General features: G+C 41.5%; 1 protein-coding gene across 2 annotated transcripts in view; it reads left to right on the top strand.

Moving 5' to 3' along the window:
* The window catches only part of HEMGN (hemogen), a 133,225-nt gene that overhangs the window by 49,867 nt on the left and 66,423 nt on the right, over window positions 1–16,935 (top strand). For both annotated transcript variants that reach the window (XM_069236566.1, XM_069236563.1), the window contains exon 2: window positions 13,001–13,079. In XM_069236566.1, coding sequence (XP_069092667.1) covers window positions 13,001–13,079 — 79 coding nt within the window. The remainder of the gene's footprint in view (window positions 1–13,000; window positions 13,080–16,935) is intronic.

Genomic DNA, 16,935 nt, shown 5'->3' with positions numbered 1-16,935 from the left:
TCTCCGCAGGAGAGCGATGTGTCAATCCGGTCAGCACTCTCGGGTCCGGCAGGCCTTGTGTTGTTTTTACACACCCAGCAGTGTTTGCATCAGAAATCCAACCGCCCAATGATCCGAAAACCACGCAGCGCGGATGGCGATCTCACCAGCCTCCGTCAGCAATGCTGTGTGTCGTTTCTCCAGCCCGGGTGTTGATCTTTAGGTCGCGTTGCAGGCAAGCGTTGCTTTTCAGCCACGAAGCTGGCGGCGCGTCGATTTTTCAGCCGCAGATCGGAGTTGCGGCGATCTTTTCCCCGCACGGCATTCTGTGAGTAGATTTCTTCCTCTTAGGCTGCCAGCTTCTCCTTTCAGTGCACCAAGAACTGGATGGGCATCACTTGGCAGGATAGGAGTCTCTCCAGAGACTCCAGGTGCTGGCAGAGAGAAGTCTTTGCTGCCCCTGAGACTTCAAATAACATGAGGCAAGCTCTAAATCAAGCCCTTGGAGATCTTTACAAGAAGTAAGGCAACACAAAGTCCAGTCTTTGTCCTCTAGCACAGGCAGAGGCAGCAACTGCAGGATAGCTCCACAAAGCAGAGTCACAGGCAGGGCAGCTCTTCTTCCTCAGCTCTTCAGCTCTTCTCCCGGCAGAGGTTCCTCTTAGTTTCCAGAAGTGCTCTAAAGTCTGTGGTTTTGGGTGCCCTTCTTATACCTAATTTCTCCTTTGCAGTAGGCCTACTTCAAAGCAAAGTCTCTCTTGATTGTGAACTCCTGCCTTGCCCAGGCCAGGCCCCAGACACTCACCAGGGGGTTGGAGACTGCATTTTGTGAGGGCAGGCACAGCCCTTTCAGGTGTGAGTGACCACTTCTCCCATCCCTCCTAGCACAGATGGCTCACCAGGAAATGCAGACTACACCCCAAATCCCTTTGTGTCACTGTCTAGTGTGAGGTGCAACCAGCCCAACTGTCAAACTGACCCAGACAGGGAATCCACAAACAGGCAGTCACAGAAATGGTATAAGCACAAAAATGCTCACTTTCTAAAAGTGGCATTTTCAAACACACAATCTTAAAATAAACTTTACTAAAATATGATTTTTTAAATTGTGAGCTCAGAGACCTCTAACTCCACATGTCCATCCGCTCCCAAAGGGAATCTACACTTTAATCAGATTTAAAGGTAGCCCTCATGTTAACCTATGAGAGGGACAGGCCTTGCAACAGTGAACAACGAATTTAGCAATATTTCACGGTTAGGACATATAAAACACATTGGTATATGTCCTACCTTAACTATACACTGCACCCTGTCCTTGGGGCTACCTAGGGCCTACCTTAGGGGTGCCTTACATGTAAGGAAAGGGAAAGTTTAGGTGTGGCAAGTGGGTACACTTGCCAAGTCGAATTTACAGTTAAAACGACACACACAGGCACTGCAGTGGCAGGTCTGAGACATGAATACAGAGCTACATGTGTGGGTGGCACAACCAGTGCTGCAGGACCCCTAGTAGCATTTGATTTACAGGCCCTGGACACCTCAAGTGCACTGTACTAGGGACTTACCAGTGAATCAAATATGCCAATCATGGATAAACCAATCAACAATATAATTTACACAGAGAGCATATGCACTTTAACACTGGTTAGCAGTGGTAAAGTGCTTAGAGTTCCAAAGCCATCAGCAACAGGTCAGAAAAAATAGGAGGCACAAATATTGGGGATGACCCTGCATAAGCAAAAAAGTCCAACAATGCCCATTTCATAAATTGAAATTGACTTTTTCTTTTAATTAACCCTTAACCTATATTTTGGGGGAAACAGAGCACTATATATACAATAATGCTTTACCATGAAGTAAATAAAGGAAGGAATGTATTTACCTTTGAGGAACAGCCAATAAAAGAGGAATAGGAGTGCATCACTGAACATATATACTAATTGTGAATATTCTGGAATACAACGGTTATGGTGTATTACTGTTCTTTAAAGGACTGCATGTAGAGCAGCAAATAAAGGTTATTGCATAATGATAGCCTCCTTTCTTGTAATTAAATCTTATTAATTATATTTACTTTTGAATAATGAAAGGTTAAACTAATAACTCAGCAAACCACTGCAGATTCTGACTAACTTATAGCTATAGTGACTACTACAGAATCAAGAACTAATTCAACAAAAATTCTCAGAGCACATTGGCACAAGGTACAGTGCTCTTGAACGGCCAATAAACCTGAGATGGGCTGAAATCTGTTCAATACAGAAACTCCTAAGCCAGAAACATGCCTGTAGATATTACAATAGCCTTCATAGAATAAACCACCCAGAAAGTTTATTCCATGAGTTGGTGCACCTTATTCCTGGATAGCCAGGCGTTAAGTCACACTTATTTGAAGATTGTTGTGAATTGGGTCCAGTGATTGTGCATTACTGGTTGAATCATAGTGGTGGATCAGACCACTGAGTTATTACGAGCTGCCTTAACACATTACAGCTAAGTGAGTTTGACAGGGGCAATCAGATCGGGTGAACATTATGGATGATATTGGTACAAAATCAGTCTGTCACTGAGTCATTTAAGGATTCACTACTGACAGCCAATCTGACTTCACACTCTCAAACACATGTCTCACTCTCTTTTCCCACTACTAAACCTCTTTGCGCAATCCTCTGATTTCCACTTCATTTTATTGGCCTCTCCATCCTCTTCAATCTATCTCTCTTCCACCTTCCCCTGACCATGTTCCTCCACCCTCCTAGACACCTCCCACCCTTCCACCTTCTTGCCCTATCCAGTCTCTCTCTTTTACTAGATGACCTACCCCAACTCCCTAGCCACTTAATCCATCAACACATCAGTTTATAATACTCAAATAGTAACTTGGTCCCAATGTTGGTATATTGACTACCAAAAGATCAACGCAAATATAAATTCTGTCTTCGCTAAATAATAGTTTCTAATTAATTCCTGTCATTCAGTAAGAAGTGCGATGTGCAACACACATCCCATAAGATTACAATGTTTGTATTAAAGGACTTTTTAGAAGATTCTAATGTATTAAAGTACTTAAATTAGTTTCCAGACCAATATTTGGGGTTAGGTAGCTGAAAGTAGTGTCTTGGTTGTAATCTGGAATGACACATGTAAGAACTTGAATCATTCGTTGAAGGGGGTGTGAACCCATCTTAAATAATAATCACAATCCTTGTCAGGGTACACTACGAACGTTACTTAAAAAAACGTGTACACAACCTTCTGGTAGATTGGAACAAAAACAGTCAGACTTAACTTAGAGGCAGTGTGTAAAGTATTTTTGCACTACTCAAACAGCAATTAAGTAAAAACACAACACAGGAAGAATCCCAAGCCAATTAAAACAATTAAGGATATGTTAAAAATAAAACAACACCAAAAAAGACAAAAATTAAATCATAAAATCAAAGTTATGAGTTTTTAAAGTTTTAGGTAAAAATAGCACCAGAAGGTGAGAAATAACAACTATGGGTATCTGGTCGCACCAGACTGGGATAAAGTCACAAGTACAGGCTGACTGCACGGACTACAGGCCGATACAAGACCTGCTAGACGTTTTATCCTCTGACTTTGACGCAAAGATGGTGCAGCATGATTTTGGAGCTCTGCACTTACACTGCCCTCCGTTGCACTTTGTTGGATCTGGCGAGACTTTTCATGAGGAACTGCATGGCTCTGAGGGCCTCTGTGTTGCTCTGTATTAGATCTGGTGAAGTGACCAACCAGGAGCTGCATGGTGCTGCGATGTGCGGCTTTTTATCATTCTGCATCACATTTAGTGAAGCCATCAATTACAAGCAGTGTGTGAAGTCCTGCTTTGTTCAGCGCTGGATCAGGTGAAACCTTCATTTAGCAGGAAGACGTACATTCAGACTCCAGCTAAGAGTCCAGGATCTTGAGAACGGCACTTACTGGTCAGGATGCACTCTCACAGAGACCAACACAGGGAACCAGGTCAGGACTAGTTGGGTCTAGTCAGCTTCAAAGCAGGAAAGGCCTTTGGAAGCGTATTGAAGCTCAAACATGTCAACCAACTGACCCTTGGGGTCCTGGGATCATGGCAAGCAGGTCTAGTCTTCCTTTAGGCTTCATAGAGCAGAACAGTCTTTCTTCGGGATCTCCACAGGCTCCGGAGTGCTCTAAGTTCAGGCTCTTGGAATGCCACATTTATGCCTTATGCTTCTTTTTCCCTTGGGTTTGGCTTCAGTCTGTCTGGTGAACCATAGTGCAGATAACCAAAGGTTTTAGCTGCATTTGCTGGTGACACATTAGTCATCTTCTGAAGTCAGAAAGGCACTGACAACAGCACTCAGTATACCCCTTGATGCTTAGGAATGGGCTGGTAAAACCCAGGCCATCTTGCTCATGTGAGGGACACCCTTCTCCACACCAAAGGCCTTTTTTTTCACTGTCTGGGAGGACTACATATTACACCACAAGAGAGCCACTAACAGTCAGTTGACCATGGACACTGGCTGAAAGGCCTATTTGGCTTAGGCAGGACAATGCTAACTTTCTAAAAGTGCAACATCATGGTGATGGATAGAATGCTTGAAGTAATCTCAGCCACTGGCAATCGCTCAGGGCTGCATCCCAAACCATCAAATATTTGCCCACCATGCCACCTTAGTTTGGATCCATGGTCATATGCAACTCAGCCTTGACCCTGCTCCACATAGGAATAATCCAATCTGAACTGCCATATCAGGTTTTCCCTGAACCAGAATTTAAGCAAATTAAGATCAGTTGTGCCAAGATAAGAACCAATCAGCCAGGCATACCTTGATTCCAGTGGCACAGTGAGCAAAGGACCCACGTCTGGGCATACCCATCACCCTTAGGGAGTCAACTGCAACAACAACAACAATGTGATAGAATGATTGAATTAATCTCAGCCAAGGTGATAGAATGATTGAATTAATCTCAGCCACCGGCAATCGCTCAGGGCTGCATCCCACTTCATCCACCATGCCACCTCAGTTTGGACCCAGCCATATACAGACCAAGCTTGATCCTGCTGCTCATGGGAATAGTTCAATCCAAACTACCAAGCCAGGCCCTCCCTGAACCCAAATGCAAGCACCTTAGGACCAGTTTCACCCTGATAAGGGCTCAACAGCCAAGTATAGCTTGAGTCCGGTGGCCAGAGAGCATGGAACCCATGTCTGGGCATATCTGTTGCACGTCAGGCATCAATTCAACAACAACAAGGTGGTGGACAGAATGCTTGAATTAATCTCAGCAACTTGCAGTATCTTAGTGCCAGATCCCAATTCTTCATTTTTCACCAACCATGCCACCTCAGTTTGGCCCCAGCCATATGCAAATTAGCTTTGACCCTGCTCCTCATGGGAACAGTCAAACCCGAACTGCCAAGCCAGGTCCTCCATTAACCAGAATACATGCAACCTAGGACCAGTTTCACCCTTGTTGGGCCTCATCAGGTAGGTATAGCTTGGGTCCAGTGGCAGATTGAGCCGAGACCCACGTCTGGGGATACCTGGAGCACTTAGGGCATCAAATCAAAAACAACAAGGTGATGGATTGAATAACTGAATTAATCTCAGCCACTGGCAATCACTCAGGGTCACAAAGAGGTGAATGTCACTCTGTCCTTTATGGACTCTGTCCCTGACTCTCCTTTTGGCTGTTCAGGCTATAGCTCCAGGAAAAATGTCTTCCTTCTGTGTTCTCCTTGCAATATGTGGTCTGGTCTGTCAGTGGCCTAAAACATCCAGCGCAGGGATATGTGTATGACACCTCTGTTATGTTGGGAATATTCTTCTTATGTTACGACTAGGTAGGCTTTAATCCTTTAAGGTTACCAAAGTCACTCCTTGAATAAAGAGTTCTGTTTCAGAATGTGGAAAAGATATGTGGACACTTGCTGAAGGAAAACTGACAGGAATGCACTGGCATGATATGTTGGAATGCAAGCAAAGATAAGATGTTTCTTCATTGGTTTCCAATGTGTTAAATATAATATAATTTGGTGAAGAGTTGCAACCCGAGGGGACGTGTGCATGCAAATTTAAGGATTGGTGGTACTCCTATCAAAGGATCAAACCATTGTACTAATTACTGATCAGCCGAATCACAAAGATTTGAAGAAAGATATGTTAAGAACCAGTGTGAGCTGTGGTGAGCCATAATTGTAATGCACCTTCTTCATACATGCTATAAGTCTTTATTGTAAAAATGTAACAGAAAATCTGCACAGTAATAACCCACCAATTTAAAGGATTTTATCTCCTGCTTGTGACTGCATCGCTGATGTGCTGTGATTTTGAACAGTAACATGCAACATAATGCACATAACCTTCATGCTTAGGGTCATGCATATACAACATTTCTTTCTGCCATCTTAGGTGTATGATGAGTTGTGCACTGTGTCTACTACACCAGTACATTACCTAATGCTAACACATGCACTGAGGGATTATTACAAGACTTGTGAAGTGAAGCCACATAACCAACTCTAACCATATTTTAGCATATTGTTTCTGTTCCTATTACATTCCTCTGTCCATTGTCTAATAGCTTGAGATTTTCTGCAAGAATATAGAGCATTAGAGAACTCCTAGAGTCTCTCAGCAGAATTCTATTGTATTGGGAAATATTGCACTGAAATTGTGTTTATCAGTTTTTAAGTCGAGACATGTCACATATTCTTTTTTGTGTTGTCATTACGGGCTACAGAAACTTAGAGCAGTTATGATTATACAGCTGATTACAAAATTCTCTGATTGTAACACCAACACAGACGTTTCTTCCCAATGAAGGAGAACCCTTTTATGAACTAAGAGGAATGGGCAGAATATTTAACAAATTATATATCAACTTTTGAAGAAGAAGAATCATGTCTCCACAGAAGAAAACAAATATTACACTGTCTAGGCCCAGGTAGATTGAAAGTTTATAACCAGATTGAAAATAAATCAAAGGAAGATGGCCAAGGAGGCATGTTTCTCATGCCATGGAAGCCTTGGACCACTCACAGTTTGTTTAGTTATTGGCAGATAAAAATTCTTTCACCACAAACAGAAACATACTGAGACTATAGAAGACTATGCATCATCTCTTAAAAACTAGCACTGACCCGCAGATTTCAATGCCTCTACAATGAGTTGAACATCAGGCACCAAAACAATAATGCATACCAATAATCTGAACATCTAAGACAATCATGGTTTAAAGGAGGTTCTGATTTAAAAGAAGTGATAGTGATTGTGAAAAGGGCATAATTGAAGGGCAGAAGTATGAAAGCCGTATTAGCAGAAAGTGAACAAAAAATAAATGAGCATTGTACATGAAAAATAACTAATGATGCTGTGAATAAGTATTCTAAGAAACAAAACCAAACTAAAGTGAAAATAGATGGTCTATGTAATGAATGTTACAGGTGTGGTAGTTCAGAGCATTTGACATAAAACAAAATGTGTTCTGGACAAAATCCAAATATATGGAGTGTAGTGTGTTGGGATATTTTTATAGGGTGTGTCGTAGAAGGAATGGGCACAAGTAAGATTTGTCAGTAATGGTGATGGTAGCAATTCTAGCAAAGCTGACAACAGTAAGAATAAAGGGTGTATTTTGAGTATTGAAGTCCTAGACATAATTGAGGTGACAAAGACAAAACCTATGAATGATATACCAATTTGTGGAGTTTAAATGAATATAGTTGCTGATACAGGATCACCGTTTTCCTATAGTGAAAAAAGATGTGCAAATGTGTTAAGGTTATGGGGAATACTTTAGAAATAGCTGATATCAAGTCTGAAAGCTTCACAATGAGGCAATTGAAATTCTGGCCTCCTGGAAAAAACTATTTGAGTCTAAAAATAAGAAGGCAGAATGCTAGTGATATCTAGCAATGAAGGGGCATTACGTATAGGGGTGGATGAACCAAGGAGAGCTAGGCATGATTTTAGATCCCAATAGTGGTGAACCCATGATGATGGTAAGTAAGAAAGATGATATTGGTCAAGATGTATTACAAACGTTTCCTATGGGTTTTCCCTTAGGACTGGATATTTATGTGGATTCAAGCAAAAGATTGTGCTTAAACACAATGCTATTGAGAGTGTGAACAAAGCCAGACAAGTTCCTGTTTCTATTTGGAGATGAGGTAGTAATGGAACTGGAAAACTGCAAAATGAACCCCTGGAAATTTCTAGCTGGGTGGCACCCCAGGTAATGGCACGATGAGCAAATAGGAAGACAAGATTATGTGTAGACCTCAGAGACCTCACTAAGAATGTAGGTTTCTTTGTGAAGGATTAATGAATTGTTAGCAGAAGCTAAAGGCATAACATTGATTTCCACAATTGATTTAACCACAACGACCACCAAGTTGCTCTACACCTGAGAAGTAGGAGGTTTCTAACCTTTACCTCACTAGTAGGTAGTTTCCACTTTAAGAGATTCCTTTTCATTTGGCCTCTGTGGATGCAATGTTCTAAAGACTAATATATGATATTTTTAAAGGAGTAAAGGATGTACTTTTCTTCTAAGATTACATTCTAATTATGGGAAGAACTGAGGTAGAACACAATGTGAAACTGAAGAATGGTGTTAGTATTCTTAATAAAAAATGGTTTTACTGCAGAATATATGAAGTGTAAATTAGCTCAGGCCGCATTACATATTTGGGATAAGTGGTTGGTGTGAACATTATATGACCTAAGAAAGAACTTGTAGAAGCTGTAAGAGATGAACCACAACCAGGGAGAAAGGATGATGTGAGATCCTTTTTAGGTCTTGCAGAAGAGTATCCAAAAGTTTGTGAGGAAATTTGCACAAATAATATATCACTTTAGGCAATTAACGAAAAACAAATTGAAATGTGTGTGGTCATATGAATTCAAAGAAGCTTTCAAGGAATTAAAAGAGAACATGTGTACAGCTCTTTCCTACAAGCCTACAATCTAGATCAGTGGTTCCCAACCTGTGGTCCGCGGACACCTGGGGGCCCGCGAAGCCTCCTCAGGTGGTCCATGACTGCTTAGGAAATTTAAAATGAACATATTAGGTCCCCAGCTTTCAGTAATGACTCATTGGGGAGGGGGGGGGTCCCTGGATTCCAATAATGATTCACTGGGGGTCCCTGGGTTTCAGTACTGATAAAGTGGGGGTCCACAGAAGTCAAAAGGTTGGGAACCACTGATCTAGATGGTAAAAAGAACTTCGTCACGGATGCCAGTGGGAAACGTTTTGGAGAAGTGCTAACACAACTAGAAATATAGGGGAGAGGATGTGGCATAGTGGACAGAGCTGTTGACTTTGGAACTGGGGAATTGGGTTTGAGTCTCAGCAATGGAACAACATCCTGTAACTCTGAACAAATCACATAATCTCCTTCACTAATGTAACTAGTTCTCATGTAAAGCGCTCCAGTATCTTCGGGTCGAGTTCATGTCATATTAAACTGAGAAATTGTCATTGTTTTTGCCTCTCATGCACTTACACCAGTTGAGAGAAATATTTTGCTACTGAAAGAGATGCTTTGGCATATGTGAGGTCTCTAGAGTAATCCTGACAATATGTCTGGGGCAGACTAGTGATTGTAAATTATGGTCTTAAGCCTCTCAGAAATGTGTTGATTAAAGAACGATTGATAGGTGCATCACCTGGACTTGCGTACACATATTTACGACTCATGGAGTATATTTTGATGTCTCATATGTACCTGGCATTAAATTTTGCCACAAGGGTTGTGGATGATTTGAAGAGTGGATGTTGTGTGGCAGAGTGAAGGGACAAAGAGGAAATTAGTATTACTGAAAAAGGATGGAAGAAAAGTTCTATGGTAGATTATATCTTTTGGAAGGTGAACATACCAGAGAAAGGTTTCCACTAAAAAGAATGTTAAAATTTAGTTATGAGTTTTTGGGCATGTCTGTAATGAATTAACTCTAGAAAATGTAATGTTGTGAAGGAAGGTAAAAGTTATTCTTCCAGAAAACTGAAGGAATTGTTTATAAGGATTAGTCATGAACAACATTTAGGAGTATTGAACAATAAATGCAGGTTAAAGGATGTGTGCTGTTGCCTGGTTTAATGACATAGAAAAAACTATCAGTGTTGTGAATGAAATAATTCTGATAAAAAAGAGTTTCTACATGTGTTGGAGAATTGGGTTGGATATCATGGGCCTGGAACAAGAAGATGAATAGAATAAATTCCTCATTGTAATGTTAGATTACTTTTAGAAATGGCCGAACTCAAGATGTGTACAAAGTAGATACTGGTACTATACAATTCCAGCAAAAAGCATGGTAATGGCATAAGGCATAATACCACTTCAGCTTATCATCTAGAAGGACATTTCTCTTTCGATTGCTTCAAATGAATCTCAAAAGATATTATTTAACTAACAAATGGTAACAAAGTCAATAGGGAAAAGGAAGTTAAGAAAGAATATGGGCATACATGATAACACCCTGTGACATAACAGACTGTAGCCCTTTTGTGTTGAAGAGATGAATGACCAAAGAACCAAAGATAATCCTAGCTGGGTGTTGAGTGTCAGACAGGTAAAGTGGTCGCAGGAGAAGTAAAAAACAAATTAAGTAAAGCACCAGCATTTTTCGGAAGTAGATCTGAAGGAACGTGAGTGGGTTAAAGTTAAGGCAAGAAGCAAAGTGGGAAAAGATGAGTGTAGGCGCACACAAACGTTATGAGTCAAGAAAGCGATGTATAATTCATCAACTCTAAGCAACGAATCTGGAAGGAAAAGGAGCTTTAAGTGGTTGGATGATATAGAAGCAAAAAATGTGTGGTGCTGAAGAAGCGAGAAGACCTGATTCATTGGATGAAATGGAAAATTAAGATGTCTTATGCGATTGTGTGATACTGAGGAAGATGAAATAAGAAAGGGTAGATTTAGAAGGGTGATTTACAAGCTAAAAAGATTTGAACATTTTTGTGCATCCACTTAAAGGCTATATTGATCCTTCGTGCCTATGTTTGACTTTATACGTACGTATGTTTTTAGCTATCGTCTTGTTCTTTTGATGTTATTCAGTTGTCAATTCTTCAAAGCATTTCCTGTATTGTTAAAATCCATGCTATGTTTGTGTGTAGTAAAATGTGTTATGTTGGGAATATTCTCCTTACGTTATTAATAGGTAGGTTGTAATCCTTTAAGGGTACCATAGCCAATCCTTAACTAAGAGTTCATTTCCAGAAGGTGGAAAAGATAGGGGGCAGTTGCTGAGGGAAAACTGACAAGGATGCACTGTCATGATATGCTGGCATCAAATAAAGAATACCTAGGGGTTGATCTACAAACATTTTGTTCTGGGTTAGCATCAAAAAAGTGACGCTAACCAGTACTAAATGTTTTTTTCCTAATTTGCTTTCCAGTGCAAAACTTGTTTTGCACCGGAAAGTACTCTAAAAGTACTGCTTTGCGTTACTTAGCAACAAGGGGGCGTTTTGTGGGTGGTACATGGGCATTCTGATGTAACCACTGATGCCTTTTGATGAAAAAACCCTATCTACAAACAATAATAAACAGGGTTTTGCGTCCAAAGTAAACACCATTTCAAAAGAGGCGTTTAAATAAGAAATGCGTTCATTTCTCCTTTATTTTCCAACTTTTCATGTGTGCTGCACTGTGCAGCACACATACAAAGTAAGTGAAGTTTTAAAATGTGTTTAAGCATAGTACCCTTCCCATACAAAACCTATGCTAGACTCATGCACACACCCTTGCACTATGGCTCAAACACGTGCGTGTGGCGCACAGCAGCTAAGATAGGGGGAGGGGAGGAGAGAGTTATATCTCTGTAAATATGGCACTCTCCTGCTCCCACCTTGTCACATAACGCAGCACAGTGCAGCATTTTTGGCTGCTGCACTGCGTTCTGTGCCCGTTTTGTAATTCTGGGCCAATGTTTTGTCCCCGTTTTCCAGAGTTGAGTACCAATAATGCTCTGTTATTTGCTGACAGTGCCAAGGGATCTCTGTCGGGTGAACATGCATTCCACAAATATTCTGGCTCTGATCCTAGGTTACCACGCGGGTCTCTTCTCTTGCCACCTATTTTTCCATATTACCATCCTCTCTGGTATTCTCATTACCTGTTCCCTGAATAACCAAATCTTGAGGCAGGCCTTTGTATTTGAATGCCTTTGGCAGATATTTCTATTGTGCCTGTTGTTAACTAACTTTTTCACTTGTTCAGCCAGCACTCAAAGGCAACTTCCATTTACTCTAGCGCTGTACTAAAACAGTATATGCAACTATAGACAGGCAGGGCAAGTCTAAGCTACATGCCACACCTGTGCATGTGTGTGGGATGGTGAAAGCAAAAGGGTATGAATGAGGTAGTAGCAGGAGAGCTCTCACTAGTAGAGTATAGGACTGTACTGGTCACTTGTCCCCTCTACACAGGTGCATACATACCAGTCATGAATTTGAACCTCCAATATTCCAATGTTTGTCTTTCTGTTCCTGTATGTTTAATTTATAACACTCTTCCATTGCAAGCTCAATATTCTAAAGCCTTGTAACCCTTCTGCCTCCAGTTATACCAGTTGTTAAAGGCTCTTTCCTTTGTTATAGACCTTCGCCTGTGACTTGGGCCTATAAGTTGCGTTCAGAACTTTAACAAATGGTATAACTCTTGGCAGCGGGATACAAGGCAATATTCTTTTTACATCTTGGGTGAGCCTGATGAATTTATGAACTGAAAGTATTGCGTTGCACTTTTAGTTACTTCTGCCCTAGTTGGCAAACAGTGAATGGGGAGGAAAATAATGATAGGCCTTATATGAAAGTGGGTTACTGTTGCACAGTATTTTTCTGAAATGGTCTGCACAAATCCTAATAGTTTAATTAATAGTATGGACAGAGTTTCTCCTACCACATTATTGTGAGATTCTTCAGAATGAGTTTGTGTATTATTTTTGTTCTAATTTTAGTGAACTGTTTTTGAAAGGTGCACATATGATTTAGCTAACTGTAATTTTGGCTTTTACAGTTATCGCAACACGTCGTTTGAGGGATCGCGACCTTCTCAAAAAGAGAAAAGCCGAAGCCACGGAAAAAGAATCTTTTGAGTAGGTTGAACCGAGATGTCACCATTCAGTTATAAGTGACTATAATTTTTGGAACTATTTTTGAAATGATGATTACATAGTATATGCATGAAAAGTGTCAACATGTATTGACAAGTCCACATCTTTTGGCTATTGTTTTTAAAAGGTTTTTATTACGTTTTATAAACATGCAGAGGGAGAATGTGTGTTTTAACTGGATCAATATAAGTGAAAATGAAATAAAATGGAATGAGGACCAACATTCATAATGGATTGCAACCCAGATAATAAAAATAACTGTAAAGGTATTGTCTAAACGTTGGTACTTGCTACCTCAATTAAAAATCCTTCAGTACCCTCAAATAACCTTTACTAGGTTGCCCACGCTGAAAGATCGCTTGGCACTGAGCCATTTTACTATAGCCTTATAGCCTGCCGTAGTCGGCTATAACTCCCTTTAAGGGCCCACTCCATTGTTAAAGGCCCGAGCCAAAGGCAAGGGCCTTTAACAAGGGAGCAGGATTTTATTGCCGGTATAGCCCAGCTACGGAGGGCGATAAGGCTATTAGAACATTCTGACACTAGAGGGTAGAATGTTCTAATTAAAAAAAATTAGAGGCCTCACGGAGCCCAAGGGAATTAAAATCTCCTCGGGCTCCATGTGGCCTTTGTTCACATCGACAGCTGTGAATGAAAGCATTGGAATGTTGAAGCTGTGGCTAAAAAGAAACACCCTCCTGTGTTTTTCCCAGCCCCCGTCACCACCTGCACAGAGCAATCGGGTCTAAGACTCGAGGGATGTCACCTGATTGCATGCCCGCTGCCACCCCCTCTCATCTCACAACCAATAACCTAACATATGAGAAAAGAAAAATCACCTACAGATAGCAAAGCCTTACAGAATAGCTTCCAGCGTTATTTCCCATTCAAAGTATTTACTTCATTTAGTTAACCCCCTAAAACGAATCTCTCATGTCCCACTTGAGACCACAGCAGGGAGCTCCTTTAGATATTCCTGAACTTTAATTTCTGAGACAAAACTCTGAGTCTTTCCCCTGAAAGTGACCCTTAGATGAGCTGGATTTAAAAGGAAAGCTTCTCTTCCCAATGTTGGAAATGGGTTGATGAAGTGTCATAAACGCCACTGCTGCTTCACTGTGGCGTGGCAGAAAGAACGCCCATCAACCTCTCTCTTAGCATTAGGTCAGGCTTTCTTTTAAATAGTTTGCCGAAGAAGGAAACATCTGAAATACACAAGTATAGCCCTAGGTTTTTCAGAATCTGAGACTCCATAATTCTTCACATAAAGGGGAAACAATGAACCCGTTTAACCTCCACCTCCCAATCCCACTGAAAAAGCTAGGGGAATGCTCCTCTCAATAGAGTTACCATAAAGGAGCAAATGTTATTGGCCTTAGCCCCTTTGGCAATCCAGAGGAATGGTAGATTGTTCCTTCGCTGGAGATTCTTGAAATCCTCAAGCTTCCACATTAAATCTGTCATTTGCATATTTTGGGACTTTTGCTGGGCCTTCAAAGACCCAACCTCAGTCTTGAGGATTTCAGCTCTCTCTTCCATTGCAGAAATCTGATCACCAATTTTTTCCAAGTTTTGTTGACTTGTATAGTGGCACCATGTATTTTTTTAGAAGCAAGATGGGAGCATCGGCCATCACTCTGTACTTCCTCAAGTATGTGTTTTTTAGACTGGAAGATAAGTGTAAGTGTGGATTCCGTTGCTGAGGGGGAGCCAACTAGAGTAAGTTCCTTGGATTGACTTGCAGATGACATATTCAACCCACTTTTCCCCTCAGGAAACACCTGTTGCATGGATGAGTAATCCCATCTTAATTTATCGGCGGCATTCTCGTCAGAGTTCCATCACGAACTGCGGAATGATCCCCTTCTTTTACATTCCCATTGGGATCGATTCTGCGTAGTTGCTATGCTAGGATCACCGGGGACACTGCTGATACTAGAGTCTGAAGCTATGTCCTTAACAGATAATGCATACTAAGGTTGGAAATATCTGAATCGTCTGTCAGAAAGAAAAGCTTTCCCCCAATATCCAGGGACCTAGCAGCAGCCTGAGACTCAACCTTTACCCTTCCAGGCTAGGCCATATCCCCCCTTATTAGGGGATTCTGTAAGTCAGTTAAATCAGTTAAGGGGTCGCAAGGGCCAATGTCATTGGCAGATTCAAACAAGACCACACCACCATTTAAGTCTCTTTTGGTCCCCCATGAGCAGCTTTTCAGCAGTAACCCCCCTCAATCCCATACCCCATACCGGTTGCAGAGCATTCTCTGGACATTTGTTGGCACTTCCTTGGGAGTCCTTGAGACACCATCTGACGCCACCTGTAGGTTGCTTCGCGATCTGTCCTGTTTCTCTATTTGCAGAACTTGGAGCCTCTGCTGCTAGGATGCAGACCTCTTTAGCTGGTGGAACCCCAGCAATAGACACGGGTAATATCTCCACAACTGAAGGCTGGGATGCCTTTCCAGCAGAGAGAAGAGTCCACCAAGCCGCTCATTGTTGGGGCTTCTTAACGTCTGGTCCTGGGGTCATCGATGTGGCTCCACAGGCCAGTTCTTGCTGATTTTGAAACCCCTTCCAGGCATGTTTCATGCCAGAAACAAGGGTGGATGAGGGCTTGAGTAGAGTGGCACACCAGTAAAAAGACACGTAGTACTGAAACAGGGATAACATCTCACCGATCTTTACATCTAAGCCAAAACAGGGCAGTCATGCCACAATGCTGTTACACCAGTGTTTGTTGGCGAACCTGGTCAGTTTCCCTCTGTCATTTCCAACATGACAAGTTCGCATGGCTGGAGCGGAGAGAAGCTGCGGACTGGGTGTACTGGGCAGATGCCATCACTCACTTTTAGGTGGTGTAGCTTTTCTTTTCTTTGTAAAGGTGAATGTGCTGATTCTTTCATGGGGAAGTGTCTCAATTACAGTCTATCTTTTAAATGTTTATTTAGACTTTTACCATGTGTCATTTTTGGGTAGCTTCAGTTAATATCTGTGGACTCAATGACTGGAAAAAAAGACAAAGGATAGCTATTGAGTTACAGATGGTAAAAGCTGATATAATATATCTGCACAAGACACATATTAAAGGTGCAGGCGGAATATTCTTGAATCTTTCAGATTTCAATCAGTTGGGGGACTTCGCAAGGTGGCAGGACACGAGGAGTTGGCGATCCTTGTTAGATGCCATCTTTTTAATTTTCAATGAATTTGGGTGGATCATCCAGGGCGATAGTTTATAATGGATTGTCACCTTCCAAACAAAGTATTTACACTTTGTTCGGTGTATGAAACTGTTTCGGATGACCCAGGGCTGTTCGATTGGCTGAACAGCGAGCTGGCTCTATGCCCCCATCATTGTCTGTGGGTATTTTAATATAAACGCTATAGGGGTTTGGCCCTCAGAGTGTTTCAAAAGATATTCTGGTCGTAAGCCTAGGGTGTTTCGGTCATTGTATAATATGATTCGAGACCACCGAACAGTGGATGTCTGGTTGGATAAAAGAACCGTGGATTTTGGGTTCAATTAATTTTCATCACCGCACCAGGCTCATACGTGATTAGATAATGTTTTTTGTCTCACGCTCCCTGCTTCAAGGTTGTAGAATCCAGAAGTTCCTCAGCTTGTTGTTGGACGACAGTCCACTAGTTTTGGAAATTGATGTCAAAGGATGGGCCTGGCAAGCCGTGAACTGGACTTTTGAGCGTTCTTTATTATTGGATGAGGACTATATCAATTTAACGAATAAGTGAATACCGATATTTATGAATTAAAAATATTGGGAGTGCTCTGCTGGAGGCATGATGGGACTTATTTAAGACTGGTATCCAGGGGGGAA

The sequence above is a fragment of the Pleurodeles waltl genome, chromosome 1_2, assembly GCF_031143425.1.
Source record: "Pleurodeles waltl isolate 20211129_DDA chromosome 1_2, aPleWal1.hap1.20221129, whole genome shotgun sequence".
Taxonomy (NCBI): Eukaryota; Metazoa; Chordata; class Amphibia; order Caudata; family Salamandridae; genus Pleurodeles; species Pleurodeles waltl.
This window is presented reverse-complemented; position numbering and strand designations above follow the sequence as displayed.